Genomic DNA, 27,123 nt, shown 5'->3' with positions numbered 1-27,123 from the left:
TGGAACTTTGAGCCGAGTTTTTCTACTTCGTAGCACACACGTGTCTCGCCTTTGCCCCTCGGGCATGCAGCGACAATGAAAACTGGCGGACATACCATGTTTGGGCCCTCTGTTCCGCGTACCTTCTTCTCATCGTCACCATATCGACTTTAGTTCATCGTTTCCAAAAGGTCCGAAGTGTGCCGGAATATCAAGCTCCATTCACCACACACCAGCCACTGAGATGACATCCATCCAGAGTTCGACAACAGGGACCAGCTCAGAGAACGTCGCCAGCGACAGCTCGAAAGACACCTTTGAGATACATTCAAACCTTGTGAGCTCGGCGGATCTTATTCAGGTCCTTGAGAGTTGTCTGCAGGTTGATGCTTTCACCGTGGAAATGCGGCACAGTGTTTACATCATTCGGGTGAATGATTCATGTACGAAAGAAGAAAAGGCATCACTTGAGAAAATGGCAAGCGGTATGTAAGCGATATGTAACCAGAAAACGTGTCTCTCAAGCTCATCATCCCGCTTAAGAACCTGACATTCTCCGCAGGCTAGCCCAGTCGTTCAGCAACCCCGTCCCCCATGGCGTCCCGGTGGCTCCCTGTTGCCCATCATGACGTTTCCCTCCAACGGGTTCTTCAAATAAGAGAAGGCGACGGTTTCGCGATGCCCCACCGAGCAATGCCTAGGGGGCCGGATCGAAACACAGTTTGAAGATATCTTCGGCGCTGCAAAACGAAGCGAGTTTGGAAAATTCATGTGCGACATCTTGCTGTACGTGATGCGTCATGTTTTACTGGAAGCTATGTCAGACACAGTTGTACGGTGGAAGGAAACAGGAGACGAAGTAAGTAGGCTGGGCCTAAGATACAAAAACTTCAATTTCCGCGTCCTCTGATATGTGCTCCGGAAGCAAACTGCCCACCCCCGCCCTTGTGTACTGATTTGTTTCTCCGGATGAAGCTGGTTTGATGATAAGAACGTAGTGTTCAGCAATTGCCGACAGGCTTGCCAATCTCTTTACCCCAAGGACAATACACCGCAGATCTCTGACTGCTGTCCGTTCTTCTTGGTCAAAGGTTATCCTTTCATCCAGCTCTGTTGCTTCCAGCTTCAGCTTCCTCATGGGGCCTCGTAGCGTGTGACTGACGACGGAAACTTGGTCGGCCTTCCAGTGCTGCTTGAGTCCGCTTTCGCTGGTGAGAGGTGACTGAACATGATCTTGCCACTCGATTCGATCAAATGGCGCTTCCAAGTAAGAGATGCGGCCGCTGTATGCCATCCAAGACCAAGAGGGTATGTGTCTCCCCGGAGGATGAGTGATGTGGACCAAGGCTGACTCGCTATCCCTTTGCCAAAGGAGGCTCCTGTGCAAGTACCGTTCGAAGATTCCGAAGCCACCTTTGGTGTTGAAGGCCTTTACGAGTCTTTCCTCAAGGCCCTTGATGGCGATGGAGCGATCAGTCATGTGGGTGAAATCGAGCGCTGAGTATGTCTGGTACAGATTCTGAAAAAGAAGGATTCTTGCTCCCTTGAAATAGCCCAGAGCCGAGTTCGGGAAGTCGGAATCGCCCAGGAAGGCAGCTCTGGGACTTGAATAGTGGATTAGCTAAATTTCCCAAAAGGGGTTCAAATTCCGTCAGCAGCAGGGATGAAAACTTACTTCCCCAGCTTCATCATGCTTTCGCAGTGAATACCGTTTCCACACTCCCAATAGACTTGAGATGACGTAAAGTGAAGGGTGCGACGTGCGAGCGCTCTCTCCTGCAAGACCCAACCCCGTTTGTTCAGAGCCGACTTCTCAACGTCCTGGTGAAAGTCATTGATGGACATGCAGATAAAGGCGGTCCCTTTTGACGCTGTTCTGATGGTGACACGCGGTTGCCACTCCCTTTTGGCTGGCAAAAAGCCCTCGGCAGATGACCTGGCAGAGCTAGCAGCAATCGTGACGCTGGCAGAGCTGAAAACATGGCCCATGGAGGCGGCTTCTCGTTCCCAATCAAGGAGGTCATCTTGAATGATGCACAAGGAATCGATCCAGACATAGCGGAAGCCTAGAGCCCTGGTAACTTTGACGGCATCTCTGAAGGTCTTTGGGAGCTCCTCGAATTCGATGTGCTTCTTGAAATGATCGATGTTGTTCCTGAGGGTTTTGAAACACGGCTCGGCACCCCAGCAGTGACTCAACGCAACATAACGCTTCGAGATGGCTTCTGTCCCATCACGAAGGCGAATTTGGGGGTGTTCCGGGGTTCCAACGTCAAGAACGCGGGTAGGGAACTCATCCTCGCACTTGAACTGGTGGCTGTGCTGTTCTTGGCACACTCGTAGCCATTCCTTGAACAGTGCGATTTGAAAGTCGCTGCCCGGTTGCGGGAGCTGAGCGTAACCCAGTTGCGCGTAAGATGGGGCTGGGTCATGGTCATCTAGGTAGGTAGTAAATTAATAGATGGATCGTCAATCACAATACATTTAACATCCAATACCGGAGATCTGACCGCAGGGAAACCAAAAATCAAAAAAAAAGTAATCCTACCAGGGTCGGCGTAGATGGATAAAATAGTTGGGCCATCAGGCTCTACTCGTATTGTCGACTCCACTCGATGGCATCTGAGATTGTCGCTATCGCTGAGGCCAACGTCCTTCGCCGCCTGGTAAAGCAGACTGCAAAGAGCACAGTCTTCGGATCGTTTGCGAAGCTGGGCCATCTGATCGGAAATTGAGAATTCCGTGTCCCAAATGTTGGCCCAAGTGTCGACACATGTAGGACACAACTCAGAGGAGAGCTTCGGGGTTGAAGCCGCGTCATGGCAAAGGGTGTCGAAAAGGTGTCGGGCGAAATCATTGTCGCTTCGTGATTGCCACTGATCATTCAGCTTCCGAGCTTCCTGTTTCAAATGGCTTCAGTTAGGCAACAACAACAACAACAACAACAACAACAACAACAACATACGTGGAAAACAAAGTGCCTACGTACGGACTGTAAATCTTAGCAACATTCAACGTCAATGACAATTGACGCTCGCTGACCACCTAGGAAAAACGGTCAGCAGCGTCTTGTCATCGTCCCACAGAGCACAACCCAAAGCGGATTGCACGCATGGAACTGGGCTGGAGGGTCACAACATTCTGATGATCATATCAGCCTCTGAAGCATTTCCACGATAAGACATGATGACCAACATACTAAACGGTTTCTGATTAGCCCCTGTACTAGAAGAATTGGATACTGTGCCACAAACTGGACTCACTTCTTGTGCATGCACCGACGTCACAGGAATCTCAAGCTTTCCTGTGTTCAGACTGCCAGTGCCAGGGCCATTGAGGTTTGTTGATTCCGGGACTGCAGCGGCTTCATTAGCGTCTTTTCATCGTTTCCTCTGCCAGGGAGTTAGACTGGTTAGGCTTCTGTTCAGAAGGTAGCGTTCCTCCCTATTTCCCAATTCACAGATCCTTTCCAGTTTGGAATGGACATATGCGACTTGTGCCCGCTCGTTCGGGTCTGGCACTAGCATCCTCTCAGTCACCAATGCCAAACAATCTTTCAACGCACTTTGGGACCTGGTATTGCCACTGTTTAGATCGTTGGACATGTCTGTGATTAGTCTCTGCACCTGTTGGTCTTGCTGGAATTGGCCATTGGCTGAAAGCTCCCAGAATCGCGTCGTCTCATTGGAAAATTCGTTCAGCTTGCTCCAGCCATAGACCGTCCAGATCAGAAACTCGAGGAAGACACAGCCAAGACACCAGACGTCGAAGACGCGAGAGAGCTGGTCTGCTCGCCCCAACTCAGGGGGCTCGTATCGCACACTGCCAGTCTTTGCCTTGGTAATCGCCTGGCGTTGCCGGGTTTCATCGTCGTGTATTCTGGCAAGGCCGACGTCGGCGATTCGCAAGGTCCCTGGCTGTCCACCTTCACGGAACAACAGGATGTTCTCGGGCTTCAGGTCTGTATGGCGGCAGTTCCTCTCATGAAGTTTTCTAGTGGCTCCACAAAGCCCGCAAAGCTGATGCAGAAGCCATCTCATAAGTTCTGGGTCTGCTGCAGCCAGCGTCGGTTCGCTTCTCCAGAACTCTTTCAAGTTTCCACCTTCAGCCCAGGGAAACAAGAATCCTTGGAGCTCACCCTTGGTGTAGGCGGCCAATGGTTGGATCAAGTGATCGTGTTTCAACTCTCGAATTATACGGAGAGATTCGGCTTCTTTCATATAGTAGTCCTGCATGTTGATATGCATCTCTTTCGAAGCAATTCGCTTGCATGTGCCCTTGAGTTTGATCTAGGGACAGTTGTTGTTAGGGCAAAGTGGGCTGTTGTCCGCAGGAAGCAATGAATAAATACCTGTAGATGGGCTTCATGGATCTTCACTTCAAAGACTGAGCCAGAGTAGCCCCGTTTCGAGTGATCAATTCTTTTTTGGATCGGAAGCGGGCACTTCCTCGGGATGATGTAGTCGAAGGTGTCGGCAGCGAATACCGGTGCCATGAAAACCCATTGTTTGCTTTTGAAAGACTCGACCTGACCCGCCAACCATGTGTTGAAAGATGGCCAGGTTTTCTGCTGTCCATGCCCGGTGCGTACATCGTACCATTCTCGTTGTCCGTCCCACGAGGTTTCAATCGGCAGATGGCGATCGCAGAAGCCGACTACACGCAAGCAACCGAGGTACCTCAAGAGATCACAATAAACCAAAATCAGGAAAACTTTCTTGGCTGGCCTGTTCCGGTCGACAACATAGTTCACCAAGTCCTTGACCGAGACGCCTTGCGGCAAATACTGTGGGTTGGCTTTAAGGATATGTCGGACATCCTCTGGAGAAGCAAGTTCGCGGATTGCATCGTTCGGAACGAAGTCCTGTTCGTCAACATTCTCGCAAATCCGACCCCGTATTCTGCCTGCATGTTGTTTCACGGCGTCTGTCATCCCACTGAGAGGCATTGTGAGACTCATTGATCTCAGTGACGGAGTTTCGAGTGATCAGGGCGAATCTAGGGGTGGCGATGTGAGAGGGGTTGACGATGCGACTGGCCCCTCAGTGGTGATAGTATGCGGAGACAGAGGAGAATGTGTGGTAATTCAAAGGGGCTCGGCTTACTGGAGAAACACGACAGAGGCAGGAGAGTGTGGGAAACCACCAGAGATTTCACAGCAAAGGCGCGGCGACGGAAGCTTTTCAATCAAGAAACCTGCCGGCGATGTAACCATCCAAAAGTCGAGGAACGACCGGTCAAGTGATCGTTTTTTTCGGCGGGGAAGACAGATACCTCCTCATTCCACAATGGGATGCCAATGTTAGCACGCATGAATCACGCCGATTACCGCATGAGCTGTTGATCTTCAAGGTTGCCTTGTTTGAGACAATTCTCAATCAGGTTTGCCCGAAAGCTGCACAGCGCCACTTGTGATAACCGTGGCTATTACAGACGGCTTTGCATTTATCGCTCCAATGATGTCTAAACTTGCACATGATAGAGCCTCACCGAGAACTGCATGGTGGGAGAGGTCGGCTTTCTGTTGGCCAGCCTGATGCTGACTTGCATGCCCGCCAGAAGCCTGCATGTAACAACGGTGTGGCAGTCGAAGTTGGTGAAGCAATCTTGCAGAAGGGGGAGGTCGGGGGAAACCGCTGCAGCCGGATAATGAAAAGAAGAAGGAAGAGTGGTGGAGCGGAAATCACCTTCTCTTGATCGCTTATTCTCCAGAGTCAATCGTCCACACGTCTAGATAGCCTGCCCACAATGGTGGTGTTACCACATGCAGGCAAATGTAATGGTGCCCAGTCCATAAACAAGTGAGCCACGGCAACCCAGTATCCCAGGGCAAGGCGTACCAAATTACCTTCTGCTAAATCATACAACGGGGCCAGGGCATTGTGGGTTGTAATCCTGTATTTGGTTGTCCTGTACCTGAATGTAAAATCACGAGTGTTCAGCATCAACAATTGTGTGTCTTGTCAAATTCACTCTTGCGTATGGCTCTTGAGCTATGATCTGTTTCCACACAAGTCAACGTTCGAACTCACGGGCTGGGTCCTATACGGCTTCGATGGGCATTGAGCCATTGCTCAGTCTATTATCCATAGCCTACGCATGTCGTGTAAGTCATCAGGCATATCAGCTTTGGTGTCTTCAACTTGTTTTAAGGGAGTATTGAAAATCTCTTTTATTCTGAGGCTAAGTGGTAGGCATTCCGGTATCAAAGTAGGTCCATCAAGGCCAAGGTAATAGAAGTGATACTTGAATTCTATCGGTCCTGTATGTTGATAAAGTACTTCTAAGCCTGTTCTTCCAACTCCTTGTTGGTTCAAGAACACCTTCTGGTGAAATAGATCCTTGTGACAACCTTCAAGTTGGTTGAGAATAGGTTGATTTTGCTATGCTAGTTGCCTAATGCGCACTGGGCTAGAAGTGTGGGTGTGACCAGAGGCCGTAGCCACAAAGTGCGTGTGACAGTCCCAAAGTGAGATTGTGGTTTGACTTCATTTCCTTGCATGGGATTATTAGGTAACCTGTCCTGAAACTACTAAACTACTAGAGAAAGTACCAATACATGTTGATATCTTCTCTTCGATCAGAATGAACAAGGTGAGGATGGATGGATGGATGGATAAGGGGGGGATGGCCTCATGGGACTAGCAGACTACATGCAACACAAGACTACACGACATAGCCACTCTGCATTTATTTAACAAAACCCTTGGGGCTGGACATGCATGCATTAAATCGCCTTCGAATCCCCAGCACATTCCTGAGGTGGTACGCGTTATCTCAGGTGTACACCCTGCTGCCAAAGACGGAACCTTTCACGCCTTCAGACAATACATGTTCAACTATCCCCCGCTCCATCCGATGCGAGGAGGCCAAATTCGAAGACATCACATCGGGCTACACGTGCTACGGTGTCACAGGCTGGGTTGGCACAGAGTGGTAGAGTCGCTGACGGGCAGGTAGGGGTCAGTTGGTTGTGTTGTTTCGTCCTACCTCCCTCTAGGTAAGTAGGGCGCTCGCCTTTTTTACTTAACTCCTCCTCGTTCGGTCAAATGATCCTCCGGCCCCTTTCGTTGAGACGCTGGTGATCCCTGGCCCCGTTGCCTCGTGATAACGGCCCGTCTGTCCGGCCCTGACATACGGCAGGCATGCAGTTAGTGGGAGAGACAACGAGATCGATCCAGACCCAGTGCTTCACGAAGACCTATAAGGAGGTTTGGAAGCCTTTCGATGTTTTCAGCATTTGGTCCTGACCCTAGCTAGATAACAAAGTGGAAAGTACCGTTCGGCAGGACCCAGGCGTGCTAATACCATCTTCAACGCTGGCGACATCCCGAGCCTGGCGTATCCAGGCACGGCCTGCCTCAGCGGCTGGACCTCTGATTGTGTGACTACGGTACAGCGTGCGGGCGGGGAGCAATACTTCCAGACGTGGTGCTTCCCCTCCGGGTGGGATTGCCTCACCATCTCGTTAGGCCAGAACCAGATCCCCCATTGGGATTGCGTCAGCCTCCTCACTACGCCGACCGATATATGGATCAACAACATCGTTACGACCAGAGGGAGCGAGAGCATCGTATCCACGTCATGGAGGAAGGTCTTGCTCTCGAACCTCCCCAGCGGCGGGCCGATCGTTGTGAATTATCCCGTGTTTCCGCTGTACGGCCGTGTCCCCGTTCATGATGTGGGAGCCGCGAAGCCGACTGGGTTGTCGACCGGAGCCATCGCCGGCATTGCGATTGGGATTGTCATAGTGGTCTTGGTCCTCCTCGGCAGCTGTGTATTCGTGTGCATAAAGAAGAGAAAGCAGAACAGAGCAGGACGACTTACACAACCGAGCCTTGGCCCGGGAGAAGGAAATTCCTCCTACGGGGGCGGAGATTATGATACAAAGAAGGAGCTGACTGACCATAGCGCTGAGAAGCGAGAGATGTACATGTTGTCGCGGTCCCCCGTGGAGTTGTCGTCGCAAACTAGGGTGGTTGAGGTCGGGGCTGAGAGCCGGCCTGTCGAGCTGGCCTCCTAATCATTTGGAGCAACAAGGGTTGTCATTTTGCTTTCTCCGCGCGACAATTTAGATGATGTTTGAGCAGAGGGAACCAGCTGACCGAGTAGTCAATTTCAATTTGGGAATTTGCTGCGACAATTCCTCCTCCAAAGAAGCCCATTACAACATATTGATGGGTTCCAACGAAAACGAAGACGACACGGTTACTTGCTCTTACTTATCTGGTATGGCTGATGTTTGAAAACATGTAATAAAGACTTGAAAAAACACACCTTACCTTGCATTTCTCATTGTTAGTACTATTTCCTATAACATAGATAGGACTAGTTATCAAAGACGTATTTTGACCTTGAGTGCTGTGAATGTTGACGTGTTTACAAAGACTCATGTAGACTAGTTTCCTTTTCTAATAGCACTTATCAGACACTGCCGAGAATATCTATTCAACCTACTGACAACTGCAGTCTAGTCCCAGGGGTCCCCGTCTCGATGTTCCACTTGCCCGCAAACTCTTCCCTCGGCCGAACCATAACCGGAACGGGCTCGTCAGGGGAGAGCAGCGCAACGAAGAGGCCCCCGAGCTTAGGCACCTTCCACTCCCTCCCCGCGGGGCCGTCGCCCTTCAACCCCGGCGCCGCCTCGATGTCGAGCTTTAACACCATCAACGCGATGAGAGCCATGGTCCCGCCCGTCGCGAACCACCGCGCGGGGCAGATGTGCGGCGAGACGCCCCAGACGGGGAACGAGTGAGGCGGCAGGTCGCCCGGCGTCGCCACGCCTGGCACCTCGGTCCTCTTCTTCATCTTAATAAAGCGGTACGCGTCAAAGTCCGCGGCGTCGGCGCCCCAGGTCTCCTCACTGCGGAGGATGGGAATGCCGTTGATCTGGACGTAGTTGCCCTTTTTCAGGACCTGAGGGGTGTCATCCACCGTGATGGTCGTGTCGCGGAGGACCTCGCGGATGTACGCGTGGACCATGTGCAGGCGTTGCGCCTCCTGGATCGAGGAGAGCAGAAGGGGCGATGAGGACTTGAGAAGGGATAAGTCCAGAGTGAAACCGCCGTTGTCCTGCACCCTGACGGCCTTGCGGACCTCTTCACGGATCTCTTCGACAAGCCAAGGGCGGGAGAAGATCTCGAACACGGCCCACCATGTCGTGGGGACGTAGTTAGCGAGCATAGCGATATCGAAGCCGATGTGGAGGCGGGCGACGTCCCGTTGCGACACATTGTTCTCCTCCATCACACGTGCGCGGCCCTTGATCAGCCCGGATGCCTGTTCAAGACCCCCGAGGCGGACGTACTCCTCGTATCTTTGACCGTTGCGCTCGCGGGCCTTCATCGCCTCTTTAGCGAAAAGGTTGCCCATGAAGTCGCCCCCGATGAGGATGTGAGCCTTGTCGCTGAAGGTCCTGTTTTTTGCCAAGAGGGTCAGCATTAGTTAGTTACATCAAAAGGGGCCAACGCAACAGTCGTCACGCACCAGAAGTCGGCTTCGTGCTCAGGGTTCTTGAAAGGATTCAGAGGCCCGAAAAAGCCCTCCGTTGACGATATCGAGACAGCATGCCTGACCCAAGCAAAAAGATCAATCTCAACGGCGGAGCCTGACGACCTTGTGGCGTCAACAGCCAGCTTATCAACCAGTTCGAGCTTCACCCGAGTCGCGACGTGGCTCATCTCGTCGAGCTCAGGACCGGCAGCCAGCATGGTGCGCTGAACTCTGTCGAATTCCTTGGCCCCGGGCCCGCCCTCGAGGTGGTCCTGCAGGCTCGCGGCCTTCTCGGTGGCGCCGCTGAACGTCCGGGCCGCCTTGGCCGCGAACGGCGCGAAAGAGATGGTCTTGGCATTGCGCTGGATCGAGGCGATGAACTTGCGCTCCGAGATGACGTAGAACTTGAAGCTGAAGATGGGCGCGGAGAAGATCTTGAACTTTGTCTGGGATCTGGATGGGGGGGGTTAACATGAGTTGAGAACGATGACGAGAGAGACGAATCATGAGAAGCTCACTCACCCGATCTTTGTAAAATACCGTCCGGCGCCGTACTTGTTGAGGCCGAGTAGATGGCCGATGAGCGGCACCTTGGGCCGGAAGTAGTCGGGCTCCCGCGGGTCCTTGGAGAGGAAGAAGAGGGACTCGAGGAGGTAGCAGCCGACGACTACGACGGCGAAGATCGTGCCGGCGAGGGCTAGTAGTTCCATTTTCCCCTACGGGCCACGGTGAAACGACGAGAGTGGTGTGAAGCTGGCAGACGCGGAACGAGAAGCAGTATCTTGGGCGGAAATGTGAGCTTCTAAGGGATGTGCGGATATCACGAACTGACGGGACCGTCACCTAGAAAAACCTGGTGCTCGTATTCGCGTTGAGCTTAACTGGCACGCTCCTATCGATGAATCTAGCGCTTACCATGATAGAACTAAGAGATGATTATCCATTTATCTGAGGATATAAGCGATGTCTGATTGGTTCATTTGTGGGCAATCTGACGAATTCAAGGATCAGGAGCCTTCGCTTCCCACTTCTTTCGGTACCAACGCCGAAGAGAGCTTGGATTCTTGTCTTCATAGTCCGCGGTCACGAACTCCAAGCCCGGCGCCGCTGCTCCGTAACACAGGGCCGGAGAGATGGCCGGCTGGACCGGAACAACATTGGTTATCAACCCCGGTAACCCGACGTCCTGCTCTTTGTATAGGAGTTGGACCTACTTAAACTGACAGTGGGGACGACGAAAGTAGTCATGACTCGACCAGCCTACCGGATAGAGATGAAAGTATAGATGACCCAGTGGATGAGACTAAAACGCTAAGTGTAGCTCCTCAGGCGAAGGGACATTGAACAGCTAATGCCATTCTAGTTCAAGACGCCCAATCAGGCTCCTAGGCCGGCGGTAGGCCGCAGCCATGGGCAGACACGCCGTGTCCGGCCCCATGTCAATGCCGATTTGCACGGCATGCGGGCTGGACCCTCCCTAGCGGCCGAGTGCAGAGCAGCCCACCTGGGATATGGACGACAAATGGCTACCTATGATGTTAAGGACGAGACCTAAGGGTATTTAATAGGCTAAACCTGGGGGGGGGACAGAATCAAAATCCGTTATCCTTGCCTCCCTGTAGGCAGCGAGCTGACCAACTGAGTTGGCCCGATGCGTCATTTTGATACGCATAGCATATTACACATTCTGCCCTTCATTTTGACATAAGCAGGCCCCAGTACATACTTGTAGACCAGCACAGCTCCCTACAAACGGAGATGACCGTGATTTATGCCTTCGTGGAGCAGTTAGCTTCCCTAGCCCGCTTGACAGGCAACTATAGTTGATAGAGCCATTGTAACAGAAATAAATACTGTTCTTTTATCTTGTCCTTCATGCCCCTTCGCTGCAGAAGACAATAAGAACAATGCTCCTTCTCTAAGATGAAGCCAACGTTCCTACGCTTAGCTGTGGTTCTCATGGCCCTCGCTTGGCTTCCCAGCATATCACTCGCCGCCGTTCCCTCTCCTCTGCGCCACGGAATGCCCGTCGCCAGCCCGACACTCTCCCGATCCCAGACAGAGCACAAGACGAACGATGAAACCTACGAAAGCCGCAGCCATGGACTCGCAAAGCGGCCGACGGTTCTCGCCAGTAGGGGCGTCGAAGAGATTCCGACCAAGGAAGAGCTGGGCCTCAGATACAAAATTGAAGGGGACAACCACTTCGTCACCGGCCCGGATGGCTTTTTTCTCGATGCCAACTGCGATGCGAGAAAAGGAACGATTGAAATACCATGGGTTTACAATCCGAGCCAACGGCTTGGAGCGCGAGCAGTACTAGCAAACCTGTGGAAATATGAGTTGCAGTGGAACGAACTCAATTCAGTCCGCTTTACTTTTATCAACAACGACAATGCTCTTGTCTCCATTGATAATGCCTGGCGGATCGCCAAGGAGAACAATCAGTTGGGCGACGCCGAGACGGATGGGTCACTTCTGGTAATGTACTGGGAGGAGGCCTTTGATACTCTGGTGTCTGAAAATAAGCTTGGCCATATGGTCCGAAGGATGTTGTCGGTCTATAAAGACTTTGACGACTACTACATTAGGAGTGTTCAGATCGGGACGAGAAGCAAGTCATACATGTATATCAACATCCGAAAGCCAAGTTAAACCCATCATATTAATGAGGAACATGATTAATTTGCAATCATTACTCGATGAACAGCCCCTCAAATGCCCTCCTAAAAATTAAAATAGGCCAGCTGCCCGGACTATAGCGTCGTGCTAGTCCGCCCAACCTCCCGGACATGCGGGCGCAAAAGGCGGGACAGGCGACGTTCGCATGAACCGGATCCCTGCAGGATCGGCCATCCCACCGGCATTTCAGCCCGGCCCGAATGCTGCTGCCTTGCTTGTCTACGTCTACAAGGGTAACCCGCGGCCGAAGGTCCATTGTAGCCTCGATGGATCGCGGGAGAGAACCAGCTTCCGCAAATGCCGGCCCCTGCCAGTTAGCCAGCTGGGCCAGATCTCTCCTGATTTTCATGATGCGATGCGGACAGAAAGCTTGCGACTTTTTCGACCTTGTAGACACCGCTGCTTATCCGTCTCCTCGAACTTTGCCATGTTTGCCATCAAACGCCCAACCCCCCCCTCTCTCGGCCTTGATTTCAGTGTCAGGAAGCCACGAGGCCTTCTCGACGTCTGCGAGCGTCGTTGATAGCCAGTCCAACTCGAATCCTGGCACAACTTGCTGACAGTTCGGAGACACTGCAAACCCACGACGGACCCATGCCCTCAACCCCGTCATCAGGAGAACTGTGCCCAGTTGAGTGATTGGTGCCGATCAGTGGTGGTTACGCAAGCTCAAGAAGTGTACGATATACCCACGTAAACCGAGAAACGTTCCAAACCGACTTGAGGCTTTGGGATGGTGTCGGCTCTTCCGCTTGGAATAGAACTGTCGTTATCATCAGATTACATGCTGATGTGCTGCGGCTTTGAGACGCGGTCAGAGAAACCCATTAGCCCAGGTTGCTCCGGGTTCAAAGGCGAATATAACGCAGGTTTGCTCTCGCGTGGTGTCGTCTTGCCCTCGCGCGACCGCTTCGACGTTGTTATGATAGTCCGCTCACGCTTTGCGTTTATGGCAAACGAGTCAAACAACTAGTCGTTGACCGTTTTGGTCTACTGAAGCCAGACCAACTGAGTCTTGACGTGATTTCCCGGTCGAAATGTCTCTACTCTGGTGCTGCTTTCCACGACGTGGCCGCATAAACGCATGCCAATAGCCAGCCAGTAGAAGCGTCCCGACAGCCTGGCATGGGAAAGCATATCCAGCGACGAAATTGTCATCCTTCCGGAACCTCAAAGCCGGGTGATAGCTCCTGTTCGGCGAAAGCAAGATTCTCTTTAGCTCTGCCGATGAGATCTTTGAGGGCCTTGACTGACGATGCTAGCTCAACGCATATGCCCGCAAGCGGAGGTGGCGAGCTATAGCGTGAGTTATGTATGCACTGCGGCCCGGCAAGGCTCAAAAAGTATTGCTGGGCGTCTGTTCCACAGATGCTATGCTAGGGACAGCCGTCACGGCTGACGGCTAGCTGGTGATAACGGAGGACATTCGACCACTAATATGCAACAGTAAGATCTGATGCTGCAGCGATACCTTTTGGAAAGCCTCGTTGGAATAATTGGCAGTGAGAGCCGAAGACAGGCATCTGACTTGAAATACACTGCCCCTCAAGGCACACTATCGGTCTTCAGAGAGACAGTCTTGATTATACGTCAACCTATCACGGTCAGATGGATCACTGTACAGAGTGAAGATCCCGCTCCCAGAATCACGGTTGGTTTTTGATTCTAGTTTTGTTCTTGGAATTCGATTGTTGGGCTAGAATAGAACAGAGCATTGCGGGCCATTTGAAAACTCCTATGTCGCTGTTTGTAGTAGCTTATCCTCTCATCATTTTCCTGCTGTGCTGGGACTCCCGGCCCATGTATCACTACGCCGCTACTCCTCATCTGATGTCGACTCACCCGGCCAGAAAAACCAGGCCAGGACAACCAGGAACTTGAAGAAGGACGCCGTCCACAGCGCGCCGGCGATGCCCAGCGACGAGTGGGCGAACAGGCCGCCCAAGACGGCGCCGGCGAGGAGCAGCAACGGGGCGCCGACGCGGCGGTTCCGCTCGGCGTTGCGGACGACGAAGAGCTCGGCGTCGGAGAAGAGGTCGCAGTAGATGCTCGTCAGCACGACGCTCGTGAGGGCGTTGTAGCGCAGGGCGCGGCTCGTGACGGCCTGGCCGCAGCTCTGGAAGGCGATGAGGGCGATGGGCACGAGGACGTTCCACGAGACCTCGTCCTTGCCGGCGGCGGGGCCGAGGGTGAGGATGAGGGCGGCGGCGACGCAGAGGAGCGTCTGGGCGATGAAGGAGGCGCAGAGGACCCAGCGGCGCTTCGGGGAGAAGAGGCGGTGGAAGCGGCTGAAGAAGAAGGAGCCGAGGCAGAAGGATCCGAGGGAGGTGGCGGACTTGATCCAGCGGGTTGACTCGGTGGGCGCGGCGAGGCCGAGGCCGATATAGACGGTGTTGCCTGTGAGATAGTGAGTGAGTGAGTGAGTGAGTGAGTGAGTGAGTGAGTGAGTGAGTGAGTGGAGTGAGTGAGTGGGCGAGCGAGCGAGCGAGAGGGTAAGTGGGCGAGAGTGAAAGCGAGAGTGAGGATGATTGAGAAAGAGTGACTGGGGTTGAGAGTGAGAGCGTGTGGAGGACAGAGGGGGGGGCAGCCATGAGGGCATTCCTGGAGGGATGTTACCTGTTTGCATGGACACGAAAGAGCCCCAGATGGAGATGGAGGAGCTGTCGAGGAGGCCAGTGATGATGTAGCACGTGAGGAGGACCAGGTCGGCCCAGTCGCGGGTGACGTCCGTGGTCAGCTTCTTGCGGAGAGACTTGGACGCCGGCTTGCCCCCGGCGGCGCCGAGGAGGGGCTGCTCTTCATCGGCGGATGCGCGAGAATCGCCGTTGACCACGGGCGCCGATGTGGTGACGGCGCCGTAGTTGGCTTCGGTTGCGCTCATGTTGGACTCGTTGAATGACCCCGAATGAACTTGGGAATATGAGCTACTAATGGCAGTTGAGAAAGAGGAGGGGGGGAAAAAGCCTCAAGCTTGACATGAAATAAGGATCTCCGCCGTTGGGGGGGGGGGGGGGGGGGAGAAGCTCTGACCAGGTGACGAAGCTTGTGGATATAAATAAACCACGAGAAGGTTGATGTAAACGAAGCTGGGAAACAAGAGTCAGGACTCGAGGCGACGCGCAATGCCGAGCTGCAAATAACCTTGACGTCTTGGGAGGGTCTCTTGAGAGAGATAGAGGAGTTCGGGTCTGCCGTGGTCCACCCGCGAAGAGTTTCCAGGATTTCCAGCCCGGTTTATATGGGCCAAGAGACGGATAACGATGCCGAAGAGGGGGGGGGGGGACAAGGAGACAGATCCCCGCTCTCGGCGGCGGTTCGAACCGGAAGTCAATGGCCGCGTCGTGCGTTGAGAGAGACGAAAGGTCGGAGAGGAGGGACAGAGAGATAACCCATTGGAGAAGCTCGAGCTGGACAGGCAAGTCAAGCAGAACAGAGCATAACAGGACAGGACAGAGAGTGAAACCAGGGGCCTGGTCCTCTCCGGGAATCCGACATATTCCCCGTCCAATCGAGGGGCCCTGAAGCTGCGCTGGAGCTGCGCTGGAGCTGCGCTGGAACTGTGTTGGGGACCTAGGAGTTAAGCTCAATCCGCAGGAACCTGCGTCATGGCCGCTGCAGGCTTGGCCCAGCGTCGCAGCAAACGATGGAGGGGTTTGCAGGAGTTGCCGGGGGGGACTCTTTGATCGGATGGAACATGAAGCCCCCCTCTGTTGAGCCAGTGTGAGTGAGCGAGACCTGAATGTGGAGAGGCAGGGAGGACAAGAGACGGGAGGAAGGCCGCCTCAGAGCGCAAGTCGCGATGATGATTAAACCAAAACAAAAACAAAAAAACACGAAAAAAACGGCGATCCGTAAATACAGCAACAGCAACAGAGACATAAAGGTCCTGTATTGTGTCTCCCATGGCTCCTCGAAGCAGGTTGGTTACTCATGCCCGCCCCCCCTTCAACCCTACCCGGAGCTCCCACCCTTGTCCTCATGATGCTTCATGCTGCTCCCCTGGCGGCGGCTATCATTGGGGATTGTCTGACTGGCCCATCCCCGCACGACGGGCATGTCTACGCTCATCGCTCTGCCGCGTTTCAGCCAGTGAGGGGGATGGGGGGCTCCAGTAACATGTTATTAGTGTACTATTAGTACGTCAGGCCATATGCGGTCACTGTACCGTCCAGCTCGGAGCCCTGTTGAAGCTGCTACCTTGCCATTGTTGCTACTGCGGTACTGGTGCCGGGAAAGTGGGGGGGGAGAGAGCTTGGGGCTCGGAGGTTCGGCATGTGTGTTTATGAGCTGGTTGGGGTGTATGTATGGTGTGTGTGTGTGTGTGTGTGTATACTATGTAGGTGTGTGTGTGGCAGGCAGTCTGCAGAAGATGTATGTGCCGGGTTGCAGCATGAGGTGATGCGTCGATGACTACGAAGTTCTGACGCCTTTGTCAGCTCCCCCTGTTTACGTACAACGACTTGAATAGCCGCTACATGGCGAGGCCCAGGGGAGGGGGTGGAGGGGAAGAAGAGGTCAAGGCCATGGCATGGATAAGACGGATGTTGAACGAGTGGAAGAGAAGGGGGGGGGGAGGAGGGCGGTATAAAACGTCATGGTCTTCCCAGCCAGCGTCAGATGCCTTTAGTCGAGTCTTCTTTCGCGTATCTAGACACTTCGTCTGCTTCCCATACTTTGAAGAGAACTTCGTTGTCTCTTTTCTTCTCTGCCCCTGCTCCAAGCTCACGTCTTGGCGCACAAGCTCCCCCCCCTCCTCCATCCCTCCATCCTCCCATTTCCCCCAGCCCATCCTCACACCCGTTCCCCCCAAGCCCCAGCCCATCATGCAGCTCACCCAACCCACGACGGCAGCCAAGCTGCTCCTCCTCTGGGCATCCGTCAGCGAGCTGTGCTCGGCGGCGCCGCACTCCGACAGCCCGCGCGAGCGGCTCCTCCGGGGCCTGGACATCCCCGAAAGCTACCGCAGCAAGAGGGGCTCCGGCGACCCGTACACGCCGGGGTTCCGGGACCCCAACGACGGCGCCGTCGACTCGGTCGGCGAGGGCCTCGACCCGCTGCCGTTCCGCAACGGGCTCGGCGCGTCGGTGCTGGGCCCGTGGAACAGCGAGCGGTCGCGGCAGAACCCGGACCTGGTGCGCCCGCCGTCGACGGACAAGGGGAACATGCCCAACATGCGCTGGAGCTTTGCCGACTCGCACATTAGGATCGAGGTGAGTGTCGAAGTTGAGAGAGAGACAGAGAGAGAAAGAAAGAGAGGCATCCACCTGTCGAAAACCATTCGTTGAGAGAGATGGCCATTGGGGTAAAGTGTCGCGACTAACACGGAATCGCCCACATTGTAGGAAGGCGGCTGGACTCGTCAGACGACGGTCCGCGAGCTCTCGACGAGCGTCGAGCTGGCCGGCGTCAACATGCGCCTCGGCCAGGGCGTCATCCGCGAGCTGCACTGGCACAAGGAGGCCGAGTGGGCGTACGTGCTGGACGGCGAGGTCCGCGTGACGGCGCTCGACTACGAGGGCGGCAACTTTATGGACGACTTGAAGAAGGGGGGTAAGTTCGATGATGTTGATGATGATGATGATGATGATGCTCCGTCAAGCATATTCCCCCTTGCGTGATGAGATGACTGGCTGGCTGGCTGGCTGACGCATTTATACGCATCGACAGATCTCTGGTATTTCCCCTCGGGTGTGCCGCACTCGCTGCAGGGCCTGAGTGAGAACGGCACTGAGTTCCTCCTCATCTTTGACGACGGCCGATTCTCCGAGGAGTCGACCTTTATTCTGTCTGACTGGCTTGGTGAGTTTTCTTTTCGTTTCTATACTCTGAACTTCATCATTTGACCATGCAAGTTATGGCTGTACACCCCATGGCTATACACGCAAACCATCAACACCAAGGCATCTCGTGATATCCCAGACTAACACAGTATCCCCTTCCACCAAGCCCACACCCCCAAGTCCGTCATCGCCGAGAACTTCCACCTCGAGCCCGAGGTCTTCAAGCACCTCCCCGAGAGCGAAAAGTACATCTTCCAGGGCTCGCTCCCCGGCCCCATCGACGAGGAGCGTCCCACGGGCAAGCACGCCAAGAAGTCGCGCTTCAACTTCACGCACCGCATGCTCGACCAGGAGCCCGAGCGGACGTCGGGCGGCGAGGTGCGCATCACCGACTCGCGCAACTTCCCCATCTCCAAGACCGTGGCCGCCGCCCACCTGACGATCCAGCCCGGCGCGCTGCGCGAGATGCACTGGCACCCTAATGCCGACGAGTGGTCCTTCTTCATCAAGGGCCGCGCGCGCATCACCATCTTCGCTGCCGAGGGCACTGCGCGCACCTTTGACTACGTCCCCGGCGACGTCGGCATCGTGCCCAAGAACATGGGCCACTTTGTCGAGAACATTGGCGACGAGCCCATCGAGATGCTCGAGGTCTTCAGGGCCGACGAGTTCCGCGACTTCTCCCTGTTCCAGTGGATGGGCGAGACGCCCAAGAGGCTCGTGGTCGACCACCTGTTCAAGGACGACAAGGAGAACGGCGAAAAGTTCTGGAACGAGGTCAAGGAGGCGCAGAAGGACCCGGTGACCAAGTTTCAGAAGACCGAATCACAATCTGATGAGGCCCAGAGGGTGGAGGAGTTGTGAGGTGGAGGACTGGCAGGTTCTTGTATAGTTGGGTAAATAGTCGCATGTAACCTTCAATGTAAAAAAGTACAAGAGTCTCGCAAGAGTGTATGTGATGTGTTCGTTTGTAAACCCAAGTTTGATATTCGTTTTGGCCAAAGTAAGCAGCCGCTCACTCACTTATGATTGCCTCACAAACTCTCACAGCTTCTCATTCATAGCTTCACAACTGCTACACATCAAAACACCCCCCCCTTTTTTCCCTCTCTGTCCCTCTCATCTTCACGCCTCGTTCAGTTCGTGGGCCGACTTGATGGCCTTGGACTTGCCAGTGTCCAGCACGACAGCCGGGTCTTCGGGCTTCCCATCGCGAGACACCTCGTTGCCGCGCTTCGTCTCGATGGTCGTCCTGTGACGGTACGGTGTTAGTCTTTCTTCAACTGGCATATTCAAACACACACACACACACACACAGAGAGACACTCACTTCTCGCCCTTGACGTCGAGCACCTTGCCCTCGGGATGCCCGTTGCCCCAGTTCCAGCTGACCGTGTCGCCCTTCTCGGGGCCCTTTGTCGTCTTGTCGTCGCCGTCTTCGCCGCCGTTCTCCTCCGACTCCTCGGCCGCCTTGCCCTCGCCCTGGCGGGTTTGCCTCTTTTTGCTGGAGCCGTTCTCGTCGCTGGCGTTCTTCCGCTTGTCACCGGCCTTCTCCTCGGTCTCCTCCTCTGCCGCCTCTTCCTCGGCGTCATCGGCCTGCTCGGGCTCTTCCTCCTTCTCTTCCTCCATCTCTTCCTCCTTCTCTTCCTCCTCCTCCTCTTCTTCTCCCTTCTTATTCGATCCGTTCTTCTCCTTGGACCCGTTTGACCCAGTCTTCTCGGCGGCCTCTTCACCCGTGGATGACCCGCCGCCCTGAGCCTTGAGAAAGTCGTGCCCCCAGTTCTTCAGCGACGCGTACGACTTGGTCTTCTTCACCTCCTCGGGCGACTTTTCGCTATTCGACTTGGTCTCCTGAGCGAGATGCCGTTTGCTGTGTGCCTCGTAAGTCCCATGTCATTTCATCTAACCCAGACTCATCCACCACTCCCCCAAACTCACCAGTACGCCACGACCTTGCGCATGTGCTCGACCTGCTCTTCCGTGTACGCGTCCTCCTTCTTGTCGGGGTTCGCCCGCAGGATCTCGACGATCTTGCGCCCGCTGTCGTGCCCGACCGTCTCGCCGTCGTCGCCTTCGGCGTCGTCCTTGGGCCAGCCGGCGCTGTTGGAGTCGCCCGACTTGAGCCAGGACTCGAGCTCCTCGGCCGTCATGTTGACGTACTCGTTGAACTCGGAGACGACCTCTTCGGCGGGCTTGACCATGTTGGCGGTTGATCTGGTGGATGTTGGGGAGTATTGGGAATTCTTTTGGCAATCGATTGGTTTTTTTTTTTTTTTTTTGAGAGAGTTGCAGGTGACGTTGACGGTGACGATTTCAATAGACAACAAATATTCAAGGGAGTTCTAGGCCAAGTCCTCTTCGCGAGAGGGACACGCGAGCTATTTCAACAAACTCAATTCAATTACTTCACCCCTCCACCGAGCTTTGCCGGTTTGAGCCCCAAGCCCAGCCATCCATCTGTCCTCCACTGTCCACACCATGAAGGGGGATGGGTGTGTGTGTGTGCCCACAGATGCGTTCACACAGAACCACAAGTCCGTGAGACCGCACGCGGCGGCTTTCGTCATGATGTCTCGGGTTGAAGGGTCAAGGTGGTGTCGTCATAGAGAAGCCCCCTTGCATAAAGTGGCATAAATGATGGCTGGGGAAATAGTCGAATCGGGTTCGTGCCAGAGCAGCAACAAGCCCCTTTTGGGAGAACCGGGACTGTAGCTCAGCGCCATCTAGTTGCTAAGCTCCAAAGTCTAAAAAGAATGCAATGGACTGAGAGCTAAGAGCTCCAAGGTTTAGGATTATTGTCCTCTTGATGGCCATTGACCAATGGATATAGCTCCGAGAGCTGCTTCACCCTGTGGAGGCCCGGATCACACACACACACTCAAAAAGACGCACACACTGACTGATCTGCAGTGTCAAGGCAGGTTTAGAATTTTTCTGCATGGGTTATTTTTTTTTCTAAATAATTCATTTTCGTAGCTGTAGTGCTCCACGCCCGGTTGCGGCCGCTCTTGGACCCCCCAAGGTTTCCCTTGCCCTCCGTCTCACTTCACAACTCGGCCGTTCCAGGCCAAGCGCCAGGCACGGATTCCTCGTGTTTCCCCAGAGAAGACGAGACGGCAGCACGGGCAACGGGTGCAGAGCCTGGCAGGTTCCCCGCGTCTCAGGTGAACTTGCAGTCCGTCTGGTCAATCTTGATAACGTCGTCGAGGCTGGAGCCGAGCTGGCCGGCGCGGGCGATCCATGCCTGTTGGTGGAGGTGGAGGTGGTTAGTCGGCTGTGCACAGTTCTCACGCAGGGGAGACCGCTTCTGTCTGTCTGTCTGTCTGACTGACTGACTGACTGTCTGACTGACTGACTGACAGCAGCTTTGTTTGACAAGGTCTGTGTGGGTTCGGGCACTTACATCGAGAACGGCATCCTCCGGGTTCTGCTGGCGACTGAGCACGAACAGCGTCGAGAAGTTGCTGGACTGCACGAGCGCAAAGTCCGGGGTGTAGTCTGTGAGGGGGGAGAGAGAGAGACACGGGTTTCAGCACAACTGCAGGCGCAAACGAACAAGACTCCAAAGGGGGGGGGGGAGGTTCCTCCTCTGCACCACTCACCCTGGACGATGTAGTTGGGACCGGCGCACTCGGGCCCGGGCTGGCCGGGGAACTGCACGCGCAGGACACCCTTGGCGCCGTACGACGGGTCGGCGGGCGCGGCGGTGCCGAGGATGTTGACGGCGCGCTCCGGGGTCTCGCACGTGTTGTTGACCTTGACTGTGCCGTCGTCCTGGTCGAGAGGGTCAGTTTATCACGGTTCCGCCGCGGGCACTGATCGGAAGGGACGAGGAAGCGAGTTGCTTCCCCCCCAGCACTCACGTTCAGAGAGTACTGCGCGTAGATGCACTTGCAGCCGGCGGTGAAGGGCGCGACGGTGCCGGCGACCTGGTACCAGCGGCCGAGGTAGGCCTCGACGTCGAAGGCGGCGTCGGGCGTCGGGTAGAAGCACTTCCCGTCCCAGGTCGACTGGACGACATTGGGGATGGCCGGGGAGGGCGTCGTCGTCTCGTTGGTGACCGCGGCGGCGGTTGCGACGGCGGCGCAGGAGAGGACGGTCGAGAGGGTGGAGGGTCTCATCGTGATGGCTTCTCGGTGGGGGTGGGTGGGTGGGCTATTATTCTTTTGTAATTAGGGGGGTATGCCGGGAAATAAGTCTAACAACTTTGGACGACAGGGACAAGGTCGTGGGAGGTTAAGGGAGGGAGGGAGGTTCGTCTCAATATGTGGAATAAGGTGGAAGTGATGCCATCGCCATGATCATCCCACGGCGCAGCCGTCACCCTCCTTATAACTGAACCGCCAACCCCGTGGGCGTCTACCACGAGATTGAGGATTCATGTAACGATGAGCGCGCCAATGCCGCCCTCGCAGAACTGACATGTCCGAGGTCCGAAGGGCAGCTAGCTAGCTGATCAGGTCCCCTTGTTGGTCTTGTTAGGATTAGTTGGCCGTTGAGTGCTATCCAGCTGCCCCACGTGCGTGCCTCTAGAAGACGAGAGAACTCGGGCAAAATGTCTTCTCACCAGGGAAGCAATACAGAATGGTGACGACACCGATGCCTCTTTGGGTTATGAACTCGCTGTTTGCCAAGTCGGCTGGCTGCGCGGCCCCACGGTGTGATGTGGGTGCAGTGGGCTGGTGGTCTTCTCGGCACTCACACATGTATTTTTGTTGGCTATTTAGCATCAGGCAGGTATGTTGTATGCTGCTTTTTCCTCCAGTGTGTTCTTGTTGTGCGTTTGTATCGTAGTGTACCATCCGTTGTGACTTGGGTCCTCGTCTCGGTTCACTCATGTCCAAGCCCTCCTCAGCAGTCACTCACTCCCCAGTGATACGAACACCATAGGAACACTGAGAAGCAGGAGACTTGAGCCCACTTGTCGCGCCTGTTGTAGTGGACTGACCATACTACAGTGTCCGTCCTGTTGCGTAAACTAATACAAACCAGAGGGCTTGGTTGGGATCGACATGCCCCCTGTAGGCAATGGTGGTGCGATCTCCGCATGGCGACGCTGCCAATCGGCGATTTCACCGTTGGATCTGAATTCGTGCTGTTCCCCCGTCATCGAAGACGCAGGTCCAGGGCGCCAAGTCCCCGATTGCCATCTGATTCCGCTGATGGGGTTCTGGGGTGGCCTCTCTAATATGGATTAATTCTTTGGTATTATTCCAACGGGTCTTTCTTCACATGCAAATGGTCTAATCGAGATGGATAGTCAATCACTCTTGTGTTATAATAGAAAGGTTCATCAAAGTCGTTGCCTAATGTCTTGTCCAAAGTCATCTCATGCCGCCGGCGCAGCCTCCCAATCTTTCCCAACCACCAAGTAGTCGTATCCCAGCGTGACATGCAACGGCTCAAGAACAAAGTTGGCCATGTCGGCTACGGTTCACTCCCTCAGCACTCGAGTCCCGCCCAGGAGGGGGGGTAAGTCACCAAAGCACAAGGCACACAAAAAAACTCACCCGATAAGATGCGCACGAACTCGGGATCCCCCCAGATGGCCTCCCAGTCCTCCAGCGACTCGACCCAGAACTCGGCCGCCCCGTCGAAGTCGAGCACCGTACCGCCGAGGCGCGCCGCCTGCTCCCGGAGCTCGGGTGTGATATGGTACTGTTCAGCCGCCAACCCGTCATCAGCACACGGCCGTCCGCTTTACACACACACAGCGACCCCCTTCCACATCCCCCCCGGCAGATGATACCTGACTGTACCGCCGGATCTTGGCGGCAAAGGTGCTGTTCGCCAGCGCCGCCTCTCTATGGTTGTTGGCCCAATACGCGTGGAAGTATTCGTCTGTGATGCCGGGCAGCTTCCGGATGTACATGGTGATCCGGAGGTATCTCCCGCGCTCGGGGGCCGGGCCTGTCAGGGCGAGGGCGGTCCGTGACGCGACTGGTTTCTGCTGCGTCATTTCCGAAGGTTAATGATGGAAGTTGATGATAATTGATGCTGGAACAGTTGAGAGCCGAGCTGACTCCCGAGAATACGATACAATCTTCACCGCGTTGGACTTTTATACCGATAGCTCATGGGCGCTCAACCATCCCTCCGGGTCTCTCTCCCTTGCTGGCCCTCCCTGTGTTGTCATGCATGCAAGGCATGACTCAGTAGGGCACTATATACTATTTCTGCCTACAGGGTACTAGCTAGTAGTAATCCATCTATAATACACTATACTAATAAGGGCCTACCCTTATAGATTAGTAGTACAACTAGGTTTTCTTTCTAGAGACTACTAATTTAATTGTATTAATTAAACTAGATAATTACTACTTATATAAAGAGATTTAATATATTATTATATTTAATAGTATTAATAAGTTATTAATAGAAGTATTCTAATTACTATTCTAAATAATTAACTATATTAGTTAATTAATTTAAAGTATTAAAATTATTAGAATACAGCTTACATATAATTACTATTAGAATTTTTACTTTATATAATTAGACTTTTCTACTATACATACTTATATACATTTTAGTATAAATTTAAATTTCAACCTCTTTTCTAATCTTATAATACTCTAGTAATTATTTCTAATTACTACTCCTACTATATTATATATCTCTAAATTTATATATATATACTAGTAGTACTTAGAGAGTATATTATTAAATAATCTCTAATAATACTCTATAGAGCTAATATACTTTGCAAAGTATACTTAACTAGAGGGAATTATAAAATAGGACCTTTCTATAGTAGCTATCCTACTTTAAATTATTCCTTACAACCTAAATTACCTTATACACTTTAATATAGAATTCCTAGTAGAATAGCTTAGTAAGTATACTTTTAAACTATTTCTTAGGAGCTAGAAATATAGAGCTAATTAATACTAGAAGAGCCTTAAAATTAAAGAGTTAAACTTAATTAATAATTTATTACAATTAGTAGAATACTTAAATAACTTTTATATATTAGGACTATTAATAGCTGCAATTAATTTAACTAAATTTAAACTTATAGTACAAATTAGGCCTATTAACTTTATAAGACTAATATTACTCCCTTATACACTTTAATAATACTAGGCTATTTCTACTTCTTTACTCTAGTTACTACTATTAGTTAGACAAACTAAATACTATTAACTAATATACTCCTATAAAGAATAATTAGAGGCATTACAATAGGAGTAACTACAATAGACTATAGAGACTATAGCTTAACTATTAATAGTAGAATTAGTAGTAGTACTACTTAATATAGCTATAAGTTAAAATAAATATAAAATGCAAATAGACTTTGCGCAGTTAATAGTATAAGTATTCTAGTAGAATTATAATACAGATTTAATACTTCTACTTAACTAGAGTAGTAATAATTTCCTACAACTAGGAGATATAAGTATCTTCAACTTAGAAGTAAGGGACCCTATAAGACTAAGTATAGTATTAAATAGTAAGGTTACTATATATACTAATATTTATGCATTTATTAACTAACTTATAGATCTAGTAGTAATTAAATTTAATAATTAAGTGCGCAAGGTTTAGTTATAATATCTCTAAAGTATAGCTCTAGTATAGTACACTTAAATACTTATAGAGACTAACTACTTACTACTTTAGATAGCCCTAATTGCAGCAATTTACACTAAGCTACTTAAGTACTTTAAGCCTTATTATAGTAAGGCTATATAATAATAGAAGACATCCTCTTATAGATTTTACAATATATACTAATAAAAGGATATTCTTACTTATATACAACTTATAATTTAGAATACTAAGGCATACAGTATAATTAATACATACAATTAGCTAAGAGTTATATATAAATCCTTTAATAGAGCTATTAAAATACTTATTACTCTACTAAATAAGATAATTACCCTTAATAATTTCCTTAGAGAAATTAGAAAATATAAGTTAACTATAAAAACTTTAGTAGTAGAATAATTACTACAATCTATATAGTAAAATTATTAGTAGCTATATATAGGTAAGACTTAATTATTTATAACTTTTAATTAATTTAATTACCTACTTTAGAGGAACTTTACTAATAAGTTTAATAATTAGAACCCTTAGTACTCTACTACTCCTAACTATAAGAATACTCTATAAGTATAATAATAGGAATAGTAGTAGGGATAGTAGAGTAGAAACTAACTATAGTAGCTAATATAGGGATTCGAGACTTAATAAGCTTAACTAAATTAATACATAAAGTTCCCTACTTTATACTAATTCAATTATTAGAACTCTAATAATAACTACTATTAACTACTTATACTAGAGAACTAATACTTTAGATAGAATAAACCTTAGCTACTAAATAATACTCTAAAATAGCTAAGAGCTATAGCCTATTATAGTAAGAATAGTTAATTTAATTCTAATAATAAAATTCTATACAAATACTAGTTACCTACTACTAAAAATAGAGCTAAAAATACATTTAACTATTTTAAATAATATAATAATTCTATATATAGGAATACTAACTAGGAATAAATTAAGCTAAGTAATAAATACAACTTTACAAATTATTAGGAAGGAGGAAATGCATAGTTTATAAGTATAATATTACTATACTAACTATACAAGGCTACAATAAAGAAATACTATTTCTACTAGAATATATTTCCTAGTAATAATAAGCTCTATAAGTATATTTACAGTAAGTACAAGACTATTCCTACTAATAGCTAAGTATTCTATAGAGACAATAAAGTATTAAATAGTAACTATAGAATATCCATTCTAGCCTAATTAGTATTAACTACTCTAGTTAATACTACTACTAATAATTAACTAACCTTTATTAAGTTATTAGTAAATGCAAAAGTATATATTAGTATAGGTTTTAAATTCTAATTATAATTATACTTATAATACTAAGTTATACTAAACCTACTTAGGGTAATGCACACTTAGGTTAATATATATAGTAATACTAAATATACTATATTTATAGTAAATAGGAAGATTCTTAAATAATTTTACCTTATACTTAATATTAGGACTAGAGTAATACTACTTAGTATTAGAGGTATAAGTAATAGTACGTACTCTACTAATAAATACATTATTATAGACTTATACTTCTAAGGAACTAGAATATTAAATAGTAAATAGACTATTACTACTATTACTTACAAAATAGCAATTATAGACAACCTATTAGTAA

At 51.1% G+C, this 27,123-nt stretch overlaps 9 protein-coding genes across 9 annotated transcripts; 3 read left to right on the top strand and 6 right to left on the bottom strand.

Moving 5' to 3' along the window:
* Positions 1-223: 223 nt before the first annotated feature.
* Positions 224-546, top strand: CH63R_03790 (uncharacterized protein; the record flags this gene model as incomplete). Its single annotated transcript, XM_018298765.1, has 2 exons — positions 224-464; positions 488-546. 2 exons carry the CDS (start codon positions 224-226, stop codon positions 544-546), a joined length of 300 nt encoding a protein of 99 aa, XP_018160011.1.
* Positions 547-853: 307 nt separating this feature from the next.
* On the bottom strand, positions 854-2,563 carry CH63R_03789 (Heterokaryon incompatibility protein; the record flags this gene model as incomplete). The annotated part of the gene is made up of 3 exons (XM_018298764.1): positions 854-1,577; positions 1,655-2,370; positions 2,528-2,563. 3 exons carry the CDS (start codon positions 2,561-2,563, stop codon positions 854-856), a joined length of 1,476 nt encoding a protein of 491 aa, XP_018160010.1.
* Positions 2,564-8,427: 5,864 nt separating this feature from the next.
* Positions 8,428-10,181, bottom strand: CH63R_03788 (Cytochrome; the record flags this gene model as incomplete). The annotated part of the gene is made up of 3 exons (XM_018298763.1): positions 8,428-9,394; positions 9,466-9,924; positions 9,994-10,181. 3 exons carry the CDS (start codon positions 10,179-10,181, stop codon positions 8,428-8,430), a joined length of 1,614 nt encoding a protein of 537 aa, XP_018160009.1.
* Positions 10,182-11,394: 1,213 nt separating this feature from the next.
* CH63R_03787 (uncharacterized protein) lies at positions 11,395-12,126 on the top strand (the record flags this gene model as incomplete). The annotated part of the gene is made up of 1 exon (XM_018298762.1): positions 11,395-12,126. One exon carries the CDS (start codon positions 11,395-11,397, stop codon positions 12,124-12,126), a length of 732 nt encoding a protein of 243 aa, XP_018160008.1.
* A 1,843-nt stretch (positions 12,127-13,969) lies between these two features.
* CH63R_03786 (Duf1275 domain protein) lies at positions 13,970-15,034 on the bottom strand (the record flags this gene model as incomplete). Its single annotated transcript, XM_018298761.1, has 2 exons — positions 13,970-14,550; positions 14,770-15,034. The coding sequence occupies 2 exons, from the start codon at positions 15,032-15,034 to the stop codon at positions 13,970-13,972; spliced, it is 846 nt and encodes a 281-aa protein (XP_018160007.1).
* Positions 15,035-16,976: 1,942 nt separating this feature from the next.
* Positions 16,977-18,797, top strand: CH63R_03785 (oxalate decarboxylase family bicupin; the record flags this gene model as incomplete). Its single annotated transcript, XM_018298760.1, has 4 exons — positions 16,977-17,363; positions 17,496-17,703; positions 17,821-17,952; positions 18,100-18,797. 4 exons carry the CDS (start codon positions 16,977-16,979, stop codon positions 18,795-18,797), a joined length of 1,425 nt encoding a protein of 474 aa, XP_018160006.1.
* Positions 18,798-19,058: 261 nt separating this feature from the next.
* Positions 19,059-20,134, bottom strand: CH63R_03784 (DNA-binding protein; the record flags this gene model as incomplete). Its single annotated transcript, XM_018298759.1, has 3 exons — positions 19,059-19,185; positions 19,264-19,803; positions 19,872-20,134. The coding sequence occupies 3 exons, from the start codon at positions 20,132-20,134 to the stop codon at positions 19,059-19,061; spliced, it is 930 nt and encodes a 309-aa protein (XP_018160005.1).
* A 959-nt stretch (positions 20,135-21,093) lies between these two features.
* CH63R_03783 (Lipocalin-like domain-containing protein) lies at positions 21,094-22,054 on the bottom strand (the record flags this gene model as incomplete). Its single annotated transcript, XM_018298758.1, has 4 exons — positions 21,094-21,177; positions 21,337-21,431; positions 21,536-21,707; positions 21,797-22,054. The coding sequence occupies 4 exons, from the start codon at positions 22,052-22,054 to the stop codon at positions 21,094-21,096; spliced, it is 609 nt and encodes a 202-aa protein (XP_018160004.1).
* A 1,208-nt stretch (positions 22,055-23,262) lies between these two features.
* On the bottom strand, positions 23,263-23,892 carry CH63R_03782 (uncharacterized protein; the record flags this gene model as incomplete). The annotated part of the gene is made up of 3 exons (XM_018298757.1): positions 23,263-23,360; positions 23,444-23,591; positions 23,683-23,892. The coding sequence occupies 3 exons, from the start codon at positions 23,890-23,892 to the stop codon at positions 23,263-23,265; spliced, it is 456 nt and encodes a 151-aa protein (XP_018160003.1).
* Between the last annotated feature and the right edge of the window lie 3,231 nt (positions 23,893-27,123).

This window comes from Colletotrichum higginsianum, chromosome 3 (assembly GCF_001672515.1).
Source record: "Colletotrichum higginsianum IMI 349063 chromosome 3, whole genome shotgun sequence".
In the NCBI taxonomy this organism is placed as follows: Eukaryota; Fungi; Ascomycota; class Sordariomycetes; order Glomerellales; family Glomerellaceae; genus Colletotrichum; species Colletotrichum higginsianum.
The sequence above is the reverse complement of the archived record's forward strand: the minus strand, read 5'-3'. Positions and strand labels throughout refer to the sequence as shown.